General features: G+C 38.0%; 2 protein-coding genes and 1 long non-coding RNA gene across 4 annotated transcripts in view; 1 reads left to right on the forward strand and 2 right to left on the reverse strand.

Moving 5' to 3' along the window:
* Nucleotides 1-2,878, reverse strand: part of LOC310734558 — a 4,360-nt gene extending 1,482 nt beyond the window's left edge. Inside the window, exons 1-2 of the long non-coding RNA XR_014536081.1 lie at nucleotides 404-2,878; nucleotides 1-332 (exon numbers count right to left, since the gene is read on the reverse strand). The exon at nucleotides 1-332 is cut by the window's left edge and continues 1,482 nt beyond it. This is a non-coding gene — a long non-coding RNA (uncharacterized lncRNA). The remainder of the gene's footprint in view (nucleotides 333-403) is intronic.
* The window catches only part of dock1 (dedicator of cytokinesis 1), a 291,553-nt gene that overhangs the window by 155,080 nt on the left and 122,287 nt on the right, over nucleotides 1-14,186 (forward strand). The window lies entirely within an intron of this gene.
* The window catches only part of insyn2a (inhibitory synaptic factor 2A), a 41,794-nt gene that overhangs the window by 14,971 nt on the left and 12,637 nt on the right, over nucleotides 1-14,186 (reverse strand). The window contains exon 3 of the mRNA XM_083556593.1: nucleotides 10,272-10,343. Coding sequence (XP_083412719.1) covers nucleotides 10,272-10,343 — 72 coding nt within the window. The remainder of the gene's footprint in view (nucleotides 1-10,271; nucleotides 10,344-14,186) is intronic.

Here is a 14,186-nt window from a genome sequence, read left to right on the forward strand (position 1 = left end):
ATTTGGTATTTACACAAACGCAAAACTCTTTAAATGGCCTTCGTATTTTTTGTCAAAGAACGTACAAGAAGCCATTTCTTCATCTTTTAGTTAAACACTATTCATTTATATTTGAACTTGATGTCTAGTGTTCTGACACGATGGCATTTCGGCATTTCCATTTTATAGTAAGTAAAGGTCTCTCTCTCACATACACAAATGTAAATGATGTTAAACCTTTTGTTATGATAGGGATCAGTCTTCAGAATTTACAGCCTAATCGCTATTGTGTTTGCAGTGCGAGTTTCACAAGGATAATTTAGTACAAGAACAGCAAACCTGTTTACTCAACACTTTGTCTAAGAGACCAAAGGCATTTGTTTATCTATGAATTGAAATATGCTGCTACATGTGAGGCAAATACGGAACACACACAGCGGTGTGAAAAAAGTGTTTGCCCTCTTCATGACTTCCTATTTCTTTTTTGCATGTGTGTCACACTTTAATGTTTCAGATCATCAAACTAATTTAAATATTAGTAAAAAATAACACAAGTGAACACAACTTGCAGTTTTTAAATGAAGGTTTTTATTATTGAGGGAAAACAAAATCCAAAACTACATGGCCCTGTGTGAGAAAGTCTTTGTTTCTCTAGCCACACCCAGGCCAGATTACTGCCACACCTGTTCTCAATCAAGAAATCTCTTAAATAGGTCCTGCCTGACAAGTGAAATAGACCAAAAGATCCTCAAAAGCTAGACATCATGCCGAGATTCAAAGAAATTCAGAAACAAATGAGAATGTTGTAATTGAGATCTACTAGTCTGGAAAAGGTTATAAAGCCATTTCTAAAGCTTTGGGACTCCAGCGAACCACAGTGAGAGCCATTATTCACAAATGACAAAAATATGGAACAGTGGAAAACCTTCCCGGGGCAGACCTAAATTACCCCAAGAGCACAGCGTCGATTCATACAAGAGGTCACAAAAGACCCCAGAACAACATCCAAAGAACTGAAGGCCTCACTTGCCTCAGTTAAGGTCGATGTTCATGACTCCACCATAAGAAAGAGACTGGGCAAACTTGAGTTCCAAGACGAAAAACCGCTGCTGAGCAAAAAAAAAACATAGAGGCTCGTCTCAGTTTTGCCAGAAAACATTTTGATGATCCCAAGACTTTTGGGAAAATACTCTGTGGACTGACGAGACAAAGCTTTTTGGAAGATGTGTGTCCCATTACGTCTGGCGTAAAAGTAACACTTTAGCAAATGAACATCATACTGTAACAGTAAAATATGGTGGTGGTAGTGTGATGGTCTGGGGCTGTTTTGCTACCTCAGGACCTGGAAGACTTGCTGTGATAAATTGAACCATGAATTCTGCTGTTTCCCAAAAAATCCTGGAGGAGAATGTCTGGCCATCTGTTCATGACCTTAAGCTGAAGCAAACTTGGGTTTTGCAGCAGGACAATGATCCAAAACACACCATCAAGTCCATCTCTGAATGACTGAAGAAAAACAAAATAAAGACTTTGGAGTGGCCTAGTCAAAGTCCTGACCTGATTCTGTTGAGATGCTGTGGCATGACCTTGAAAAGGCGGTTCATGCTCGAAAACCCTAATTTACAACAAGCAATTCTGCATAGACGAGTGGACCAAAATTCCTCCACAGCGCTGTAACTAACAGATTATCACCAGCGCTTAATTGCAGATGTTGCTGCTAAGGGCGGCCCAACTAGTTTTTAGGTGTAGGGGCAAACACTTTTTTACACAGGGCCATGTAGTTTTGGATTTTGTTTTCCCTCAATAATAAAAACATTTATTTACAAACTGCATGTTGTGTTCACTTGTGTTATCTAATATTTCAATTAGTTTGATGATCTGAAACATTAAAGTATGACAAACATGCAAAAAAAAAAAAAGAAATCAGGAAGGGGGGCAAACACTTTTTCACACCCCTGTATATAGTAAATGGTTTTCCAAAAGGTTTCTTGTGGAAATCAGAAGACATGAGAAAGAAAATGAAAAAACGTAACCATTAGGTCTGTATTGAGATGCACCGCGTTCACAATTATTTGATATTGGCTTCATGATTTTGTTTTGATTTCTAGAATTAAAAAAATGTAGAAATTTGTCGTCCTGAATCATGGTCGGTGCAAAATGACACGTTTTTGTTTATATAAAACTAAATATATCTATACTTGCTATAATCCAAAGTTTAAATATTGTAAAGGCACTGCAGGTTCACTGTATGCTGCAAAAAATTAATATATTTATGCATTCCTTCAAAATGTTTGCTTCAATCAGCAAAGTTTTCTCACTCAGGGGAAAAATAAAAGCTCGATTGGAACAAAGAGTGCCAAAGTTGAGTAAACTGGCCATCAAAGTTTACATTTGCAGGTCCTCCTATCAAAGAATGCATTCGTAACCGTCTGTGTTCGTTCAACTCTGCTAAGATGGAGATGTCTGGCGCACTGGATAACTAATGGAACACTGATTTCTAAAATGTCAATCACGCATTTCCACAGTACACACGGTCACTTCATGTCATGACTGCACTTGATGCCCATAGACTTCCATTAAAAAGTGAATTTTGACAATAAAATGCTTAACTCTTTAACTGTTTAGATTGTATGAGTTGTTGTTATTAAGCTTCAGCAAATGAAGTGAAAGAAAATAGCACAGTGATCCGCGACTATCAGTGCTAATTCACAACCGAATAATCGTTTACAGTATGATAATAGTTCAGCCTGCAGCAGCAGTATAGAGCTAAAAATGTACCGGTCCTAATGCAAGGCACCAGATTCAGGCTGAATTTGATTATTGCCCAAACTGTAAATAAACAATTTAACATTACATTTAACTCCTGCTTCCCACTGTGGTGGAGAACATGCTGGCCGTAAGGAGGCACCCACACTAGAGAAATTATGTTTATTGTTAATGCTTGTTTATGTTCATTGTCCAGAATACGTATATATATATATATATATATATATATATATATATATATATATATATATATATATATATATATATATATATATATATATATAAAATAGCTCTTAATTTTAGCACCGCTGCATCTTCTAACCCAATACATTTACGAATTCAGCGCACTGTGGATAAGAATCCTCCGTGATAATATCCCTTGCAGAACAGATGTGTGAGATGGTGGATGTAACTGTAGATGGAGATGTTGAAAAATGCCACAGTCTTGCTTTTTATAAAGGTTTGTTAATGCTGTCAGCACACAAGAGATTGTTCTTGTTGAAGACACAGCGAAACTCTTTTAATGAAACTTTTGTAAGCTACGCATCCCCAGGCCTCTTTCATCAGAGCAGTCTTCAGGAACATGCCTCCATGTCGATGACATTTGGCTTTTCATTCACGTAGTATTTCGAGCAGTGTGAAGGGAGACCCAATTTACAGTCACTGTTTCTTCATCCTGCCTGCCTTTCTTTTTTCTCCTCAAGAAGATTGAAGTGTTTCGTAAAAGATCTCCCCCATCTCTCTCTCTCTTTCTCTCTCTCTCTTTCTCTTTTTCTCTCTTTCTCTGTCTGTCTCACACACAATAAAAAAAAAGCATTCTTTAATCTATCAGCTTCATTCTGGTCTCCATGGTAACCAGGTGGCTCAGTGAAAAGCAGGGTTATCTCTGTGTGGAAAATCTCTCTCTCTCTCTCTCTCTCTCTCTCGCTCTCTCTCACGCACACTCACACGCACACTCACACACACACACACACAGAGAGAGCGCTCTTCTCAGTGTCAAGTTTTCACAGTGATGTAACACCCACCGGTAGTCTCTGTCCCTTTAACACTGGTCTAATAGAAATTTCAAGTGTGTGTGTGTGCAGTTATTTGGCAGAATGAGCATTTCAACATCGTGTTCTCTTTGTCGTTTCTCTCTCAAGCATAACACAAAGATTTCATGATGACTATTTTGTCTCTAACATAATAGTTAGGATTGGATAATGTATAATACTGAGTAATATTGAACAGCAAACAAAGGAGCTTCCTTTCCCACACATTATACGTCATCTGAATGGATACGAATCTGATAGCCACATGCTCACAGTAAAGCCAGCCTCAGTCTATAATCATTACATGCTGACAGAAATGCCTTTTAAGGCAAAGAAGAGGAGTTTGGAGAAGACTGGAGCTGGCTGGGTCATTAAGGAACGTGTTCTCGCCAATTCTTCAAATTCGGCTTCATGTAATAAGGACACAGGAAGCTAGAATTCAGTCCATTTATTCTGTCAAATGTTTTGCCCTGTAAAAAAAAAAAATGCCATTAACAAGACAAAATTTTTTTTTTGGTTTGTTGTGACTATTGTATTTGTAGCTGTCCCACGAGTTTCGCTTGATCTCATGCCGGGTGGCTGTTAGATAAACACCATCGCAGTGGGAATTCTTTCATCAACTAGTTCGCTCAGTGCCAAATGTTTGTTGGTTTCTGTTTTTAGCTGCAACGTCATTAAATCTGGCAAGCACATGGCAGTGCAAGCGCAGTGATTAAGTCATGTAAATCCCAACATCACCAAGCTGCCACTGCCGAGTCCTTAATCAATACGCTTAACCCCTTAACTGCTCAGATCGCATCATTTTTTTGTGTTTTTCAGCTTTAGCAAACGAAACACATGTAAATGTCATATTACACATTGAAGACTAGTAGCATTCATTCACAACTGAAGATTTATTTCAAATATACATATTTATTTATATTTTCAATTTAAATATTCTTTGCAACAGTGATATATCTGAAAATTTAATTATCTTGTACAGGTTCCAAAACCAGGCACCAGATTGAGATTGATTCTTTCAAATCTTAAAAAAAAGAAATGTGAAATTATTTTTTTTGTCTTGTATTATGACTGAGGTTTTTCACAATTCAGTAATTTGATGACATCTCAGGGGGGCGTAGTGTTAGGAAATAATTCCTGCAATGGCAATGTGTTAATACCATGGATTTGAATTTGAACTGCAAATTAAAGGTTTTAATTTAACATTTAACATCTGTGAGACCAGATCTTACCATCCTGTTTCAACACTCCTCTTTAAAAATGAAAACGTGGACTGTTACGAAGCACCGGCACTTGACATACTAATGATTATCGGTGGTTTATGTAGATTATCCAGCATGTATATATAATAATAAAAATAATCGTCGTCATCTAACCCAATGAACATGAGAATTCAACAGCTTTGTAAACGACGTATAAGACTTGTAAACGACGTATTTTACACGTCTTACAAGACGATATTTGAACCAATGTTCAAATATCTCTTTTTGGATCAGTAAAATACCCCTTTTACTTTAAAGACTACTTAATATCCTTTCTGCTTTCTACATAGTACCATTCACACTCTTCCTCCTCCTTTCAGTTTGATCATCACATTAGCAGACGGTCTCCCACTCTGAAATAATTCCTAACATGATGAGCTTTCCACAAAGGCGGCATGGCTCAAGGCTGGATAAATGAACAAAAAAAAGAAAGGAAAGCAGAATCACTCCATCATGGCTGTACTCTCTTTTTGTGCAGTTTCCCAAAGGATTACTAGATTAGGGAGAACGAAATGGGATGATCAATAGAATCGAGTCATCTTCCTCTTTCTCCTACTTCTTCTCATCCTCATCTCCTGCCTTTAATATTCTGGTCTTCCATCTTGATATAAAGCATAGAAGACTCACTCGTTCAATTCATGGTGGGCTCCAGAGATGAGATGAGATGAGGTTGAAGATGGGTAATGAGAGCAGAAGTCAGAGATGATAGCGTTACTGAGATGGCGGTACACCTCCGGGGTAACGTTATGTGTTGATCTTTTCTTAATTACACACACACACACACACACACACACACACACACACACACTCTTCTGATGGGATGTACAGTTAAGCACACTGCAGCTGAAACAGGCATATCTCGCACTCTAAAACATGGGTTAGTTTCTTTTTTTTTTTTCTAGAACTGCAACACTTTTAGAGTGACGCTTATAAATTATACCATAGTGTTGCCATGCATTTCCTTTTAAGCGCGCGCACACACATACACACACACACACACACACACACACACACACACAGCAAGCACTCACACACTTACAAGGAGTCCCTTCACGGTGCTGTGTGTAATTAGATATCGCTTAATCCACTTTCCCTTTGAACAGAGTGGCAGAATTTGATTCTGGCTCGCTCTCTGAAATTCAGCAGTCCTCACCTATTTACAGGATCACTGCATTCAGTGTGTAATATTCACAAAAACCCACTGCCTCTCCATTCCATCACCTCACACATGGATTCTGCGCTGCGGACTGATTTTGTGCTGCACGTCTTTACGAATTCCTTCCAAACACTGCAAAAGGGGTTTATTTCATTACCGATACTCGTGCACATACTCTCACATGCAAAGATATACACTCACAAACGCACCAAATCTATTCAGCATAGATCCGATTCGATATAGAAACGGTTAAGCAGCAATCTAATTGACCCGTACTTGTTATTTCTGCCTTTCATGTATTTCCATTCGATCATTTGAGCAGTTGTTACGCCGGTATTTTGTGGCGAATCGTATCTCGGTTAGTTCACCTCAATGTTCATTTTGTTGGCTTTGTTGTCTTTAACATCAAATTCAAAACCTTTAGAACCAGTGATTCTCAAATTAGGGTCTGAAAGATCACCATATGAACCTGAGAACGATGCGCAGGTGTTATTAACTTTAATATTGAACCATGCTGTCGGGAAGCCCCGACAGTAAGTGTATACTTGTCAACTTATAAAAATAAGTCTTTTAGAAGTTAAGGAAAGGAAAGCAAATTCAGTCAATAGTATATATCTTTCTTTTCGGCTTCTCCCGTTAGGGGTCGCCACAGCGGATCCTCCGCACGTTTGATTTGGCACATGTTTTACGCTGGATGCCCTTCCTAACGCAACCCTCCCCAATTTATCCGGGCTTGGGACCGGCACTAAGAGTGGCTGGGGATGGTTCCCTGACTGGAAATCGAACCCGGGTCGCAGCGGTGGGAGCGCTGCATCTTAACCACTAGACCACCAGGGGACCTCAGTCAATAGTATATAATTATTATTATTATTTTTTTTTTTATCTGTGTTGAGAACCCGGGCGTGACGGTAGGAAGGAAAAACTCCCTGAAATGGAAAGAGTAAGAAAGGAACCTTGAGAAGAACCAGACTCAAAAGGGACCCAAATTTCATCTGGGTGGCACCGAATGTCCATTCATTACAGTTTTTAAATTGATTTATTTATGCAGTTTCACATTTATGTAATGAATCTAGAATGAGAGACTCAGAAGGAGTCCTTGTTTTTTTTTTTTTTTTTTTTTTTTTTTTAAAGGCTGATCCTGCTTAAGAAAAGCCCAGATCATTTATCAAGAGCTTGAGTTGCTTGTTATTTGCATATCTAATTGTGATTAGTCTATTGCCTGAGAAGAGGTCGTGTGGTAGTTACTGAACTTTGATTAACGGAACATCCAAACAAAGTTCAACAGTCCTTTCTTTAAATTTCACTTCAGTTTGAGTCAGCATGAGAAGCCTTGTGCTATTTGAGGAGGTTAAGAAAACCTCCTAAATGAAGCTTTCTCATGAACATGACTGAAGACGCAAATAGTGTGCAAAACTGTATCAAGAATCCTGTCTTCCTTTTTATTCTGAAATGGTTGTACAACTGTTTTCTGTGGCTGAATGGTTTTGTATGTATACGTAATTAGCTCAGTTAGTTGAGCTGATAAGAAGCAGAGGGCTTATCACTGCCAGTGACAATTCTTCACAAGAACTGATTTGATTTTATTGGGTATGAAGGTCAAAGCAAAGTAGCAGAGATCATAAAATCTGCCTGTCATTCTGACAATCCGGTTCCTTCTGGATTAGCTCCAACTAAACCCCCCTTCCCGATAAAAAAAAACAAAGAAAGCAACACCACCACCACACGATTTCTGTTATTAACATGTACACTGTCTAAGCAGTGGTAGCTCTAAGGCAATGTTTCTGCACTTGCTCATTGAGACTTTAATGTTTTATTCAGTGTTGATCAGGATTTCAGGATTTTCAGACAAAAGCAATCAGACAGCAGCACTTGATATTCCTCTCACAGCTCACCTGCAAACACAACGGGGCCAAACACCTTTCTGATGCCGTGACTGGTATTTACGGGAGCGTGTACGCGAGCACAGCTGTTTCAGGCTTTCTCTCGGCATGGATGATAAAAACGCACGCGAGCAGTTTGTCGTTTGTGCAAAACCGTACAGCACGCGAGCGAATGTCGCATGCTGGAGGCATTTGTTGGAGTTTTTTGCGGAATAAAAAAAGGAAACAGATAAATGCTTTTATTTATTTTTTTATGTTTATTCACGGGATTTTATTTCTTTTTATACTAAATTTTGTAAATCATAAAAAAATACAGTAGTACTAACATATAATGATAGTAGTGTGCTATAAAGACATAAAATAAATATGGGCATTTTATTGGATTTTAAAAGCACTACAAATAAGAACTAGTAGATCAGATATGTAGTTGCAGAAGTATTGGCACCCTTAGTGGGTTAAAAATGTGTCCTTTCTCTGAAATGGTTTAATTATTACAGGTTTTCTTTTCTTTTATATATATATATATATATATATATATATATATATATATATATATATATATATATATATATATATATATATATATATATGTGGTGGTAAAATATATGTGGTGGTAAAATTAAGTCTATTAAGTCATAAAACCAACCACTTGATTACAGAAAAAGTTTATATATATATATATATATATATATATATATATATATATATATATATATATATATATATATATATATATATATATATATAAACTTTTTCTGTGATCACGTCCTTGGTTTTATGACTTAGTGGATGAAGGCTTATAGAATGAGTTTCTAGCTGGTCTAAATACCGGCTGTCAAAATCTATGATGCACACTGTAGAGATCCCCAAACAAAGTTGTAATATTTAAATGCTAATAAATAAAAAAAAAGGGAAGTTTAGCCACCAGAACTGAGCACCAGCTCAGCACCAATGTAGCAGATACTAATGACAGATGAATGACAAACTACTGATGCTGAATAGATCGAATTAATTTCTAAGTTTTTATTGTTAACATAATGTTGACCATTTTTATACTCTTTGTCTATTTCAATAGGAACCCACCTGCCCATTAGTGCACTTATTCAGTCAGCCAATCATGTGGAAGCAGCACAATGCACAAAATAATGCACGTGCAGTTCTGGGGTTTTGGGAATAGTTCACGTTGATCATTAGAGTGAAGAGAGATGATGATCTGAATGGCTTAACCTGTGACGGTCTGTTACAATGGCTCAGGACTGCAGTTTGCATGAACAGCTCTGCATTTCAGCGCCATCACGGAGCAGTACACAACAGTAATGATGGAGCTGTAATGAATGCACATTTGGTCTCACTCTGATGGGGATGGATTCAGTTGCGAGTCCGATTTCTCTCAAGGTTTCTCCCTCATACCGCTTAGGGGAGATTTTTCTTCCCGCAGTCGCCACTGACTCGCTCATTAGGGATAAACTTATAAGGAGCAAACCTATAGGCGCTACACTTATACATTCCAACTTCATAACCTCTTTGTCTCTGTAAAGCTGCTTTGGGAAAATGTCAATTCTACAAGCGCTCGACAAATAAAGATGAATCCAATTCAATTCAATTTTGTGCAGATCAGCAGTTTCTGAAATTCTCGCACCAGTCCATCTGGAACTAACAACCATTGTCAATGTTTCCTACTTTCTGCTTTTGTTAAGTGTATGATTGTCTGGATTGCCCGACTACCACGTGATTGGCTAATAAACCGCATAAATGTGCCGGTATTCCTAATAAAGTGACCTGTGAGTGTAAATAAATCAATAAATTCTGATGATCTGCACCATATAGAGTATTACTGTTATTACAATTTCCACACTCACTATGTACCTGTCCAGGTCGAAACCTGATTGCAGCTGCTGAATGTAGAAGATTTTTTACCCATTCTGTTAATCTCACAGACAAACGCTCACAAAACTCCCAAGACTGCCTCCATTTCTGAGTGTCCAACCAAAAATAGTCGTCCTCAGAGCCACGGGCAACAGCCATCATTATCTTCAACAGCTTTGTTTTCAAAAACAGTTACCTCACTGCTCAGAACTCTCAGGTCTTGTTGCACACACATATATATATATATATATATATATATATATATATATATATATATATATATAAGTGTAAAGCGCAGCACTTTTGTAGAAAAGGAGGGAGAGAAGCCAACCTGTAAATAATGCATGCGCTGTTCCGGCAAGTGTCGCAGTTGGCTGTGTCCTGCCCGGTCCGATAGGAGAGACTGAAGGAGATAAAGAGAGAGGGACGGGTCATTAGGAAGCCTGGATTAGTCAGTCCACTTTCCAAAACCTACAAGTCATCTGTTTTGTCCTGCCTCATTATTAACGCAAGGTTAATAAAAACACACAATGTTGCATATTAGCATTCTGTACATATGCTTCTTGCAGAGGTTGTGCAGGACCATGTGTTTGTCCTGATAGGTTAGAAAAACGGTAGTAACGCAATCCAACACACACACACACACACACACACACACACACACACACACACACACACACACACACACACACCCCTACTCTTGGATCTTTTCCCAGCATGAAGCAGGCAGTAAATAATGAATTTCCGTAAATAATTTTTGCTCTCGTTTATATGAACTAGATCTCGTTCTGGCTGTTGATCACATCTGCATATATCATTGATTTTACTCAAGCTCCTACAATTAATCAGCTACAAGCACCCTGCTAGCTGCTGCTTTATCCCTCGCTCATACAGCCTCCACCGAGCGGCTTCACACCGGTATGTACATACTGTAGCATCCCCTCCATGCTTAACTACGATCATATTTTTTAGAGAAAAACACGAATGAAAATGCCACACATCATGGCGTGCTGCAGTTATGCAATCAAGAACCTAAGCAGCCTTTTACTTGAGATTTATACCAATCTTTAATTTGACTGGTCAGAAGACGATGATTAATGTCCTCTAATAGCAGCTCTGATGGCAGTTCCAGCTGTAATTCAACAGGTTTTTTATCAGTGAGGTTCGATCATTCGAATTAATTATCATTTCTACAGTAACAGCTTATTCATTTTCTTCATGACAGGGGGGTTATGAAATCTTGGGCTAATAATAAACAGGGATTCTGGAAAAATTTATTTTAATTGATATGGTGAAGAAAAAAAAAGTACATTTGATAAAAATATAGTATAAAAGAAAGGAGTCACCAGTTTCAGCACTTTATAAGTGTCAGCTTTACACCACAGAAAAGTCTTTGTGTTTTTCCTTTCCTGGGAATGGAACAATTTGTTTGTTGTGTTATTAATAATGATTTATATATATATATATATATATATATATATATATATATATATATATATATATATATATATATATATATATATATATATATATATATATACCTGCTATAATGGAAGATAGATCAGTAATTAATATTTACCCTAAATGTACTCACACTTTGAATGTAATTAAAATGAATAAGATGCATGGTATAGTAAATAAGTAATAAACATTCAGTTGTAATTGTTGGCATTTCAGTGTGGTGTCGGAGGAATAGAAAACACCCAGATGTGCTAATATATTATTATGATCTCTTTAAAAAAAATAAAAAAATAAATAAAAATATTAGCATTTGGCAGACGCCCTTATTCAGAACGATTTACTTATTTATTTATTTCTATTTTTTTCTCTTCTCACTCATACAACTGAGCAGCTATCGCATTAGAGGCTCTGCTCAGGGGCCCAGCAGTGGCAACTTGGTGTGGCCACATCGTATCACCCAGGTTTTTTTTTCTATAACCGCAGGACTTCTCTTTCTCAAGGGTGTTATTTCTTGGACATTTATTGTACTTACTAACATTACAAGTACAATAAGTATGATGATGTCTGGAACGACTAAGACCATGACAGTGAATGGAAATGACTAGAGGTTGAAGTTCCCCCAGGGTCATTACAAACCAGCTGATCTTTCTACTCATTCTGGGATGGTACTGATTACCTTCAGTTGTAAGAGATGGATTGTATTTGGAGTAAAGTGAAACTGGGTAGGCCCTTATTCACAGGTCAGGGAACTTTCCCACTGCATTAGGGTGTGGTTTCTAGAATGTATATGTTATATAATTAGGTGAAGTGTAAACTGTAAGAAGTTTATCTACATCAGTACACAATCAATTTTAGAGTAATGTAATTTAGTTACCATCCAAGTGACAAGGAAAGTAGACAGTTTATTTATTTTTTTATTTTTTTATTTTTTTATCTATAACAGTGCAGCCATTTTGGATTAACATCAGAATTTAATGAAGCATTATATTTAATGGCGTGTGTGCTCTCACCGTGTAAAACCTACACTGATCTGCAGTACTAATTAATGATCACGGTTTCTTCAAGGTTTTGAATTCATTATCGAATTCTTTATTTTTTTTTCTCGTTTGTTTACATTAATCGTAAACATTTTTGTCGTCTTTTTATGAGCAAAATACTCTGTCCGTACTTTGTTAGGAGCAGTCAGCAGCAATCCTGGAAAAGTGTTAAAATCTTTTTTTTTCTTCTCTTCAGTTGCTCATCACATATAACAACCTGCTATATTTGTGCTAACGGAGACATGGTGACCTTTTCACCTTTGAACAGCAAGCAGTGAAGAGCCTGACCTTGTGCTTACAGCATCCTGATGGAGGATGATTTTCCTGAAAAGGCATCCACTTTTTTTCCCCCTTATATCTTTTTATTCCTCCCTCAGTCTGCCTAAATCAGCCTCGCTAAGTGACAGTAATTCTATCCGGCTCTTTTTTAGCTGGGTGTCAGACTCAAGCCAACTTCACCGTTAACAGCTTAGCCTACCTGCACCAACTCTTTGCATCCTGCCAACACCGCTTGGATTTTCAAACTTGAGCTCAGAAGGAAAGCAGCAGCCATGTTGGCTCTGGACTGTGAGCGATGCGAGTGTTAGCTGATGCATGGGGTTTTTCCGAGGCGGGTTTTCAGTGGCTAATGGGGACAGTGATGTATAGCGGTGCCAGAGGAGCCCAGGGGAGGGCCACTGTGCCAGTCTGGCACATGGAGGGAGGAGAAAGAGAGTGCTAATTGTACTGACAGGATGACAAGACTTTGCACAGGATGTCATTGCAGTGTGTTATCTTCATCTTGCAACATGTAGGCAAGTGCAGGAACACCTATAGACTCATCCATCTGTACTTCCAGCCGAGAATCTCATTTGCACTTCCTTTGGAAAACAGCGCCACGTAGTTTATCATTCCCCAGATTCAATTATCCTGATTCAGCTAATTATCAAGCTCTTCAGAAGTTTAATGATACTACAGTGAATAAGGTGCCTCTCAGTCATAGAGCTGTTTGAATTAGAACTCATTGTTCTGGTGAATGGCACGCTGCTGAATTGTTGCCATGATTGTCACGGTTTACTTCCTGGGAAAAAGGTCTGCTGAAAACGGACTCGGACTCCGCTGCGTGTCGGATCAGAGCCGTTTCAGCACAAATGATCCTTATCGATATGCGGTGTAATCAACCTCTAAAGGGGAACACCGGACATCATCGTTATTGAACTTGTTTCGAACTCCTTTGTGTCTTTCGTTCAGTGCCATGGCATAGCAAACGGATCAGCGCACAACAAGAGTATGAGTAACGTAGCAGGCATAATTTTGAGCATTTAGTAAGTGAGACTCATAGCCCAAGGCCAACTCTTGTTTGTTCAGCACTTGACATTTTACTGACTGTAGAATGAGACCAATGCTCCATGTCTGTGCTCGCGTTATCTTTTCTGCTCTGCCTGCAAGAAAACAAAATTTGCCCAGGGTGCTAGTGAGGAAAATGAGTACTTTCAGTGAACTCAGAACATTAAAATGATGCTGTTAGAGCTGGAGAACTATTTTTCAGCTCAGCTGATTACTATTAAACAATATATACTCATATACAGTATGCATTTACAGCTTTTAGTTTTTCCTCTGACTTCTTTCACCTCTCAAAGTTATTGTACAGTATCACTAGTATTACATCATAATAGGAAATTTAAATTTATTATTGCTTTTTTTCCCCTTCAAAGTGAATAACACCTGAAAGAGGATACAAAAGAGAGATGAGAGTTTTGCTCAAGCAA

This window comes from Silurus aristotelis, assembly GCF_946808225.1.
Source record: "Silurus aristotelis genome assembly, chromosome: 12".
In the NCBI taxonomy this organism is placed as follows: Eukaryota; Metazoa; Chordata; class Actinopteri; order Siluriformes; family Siluridae; genus Silurus; species Silurus aristotelis.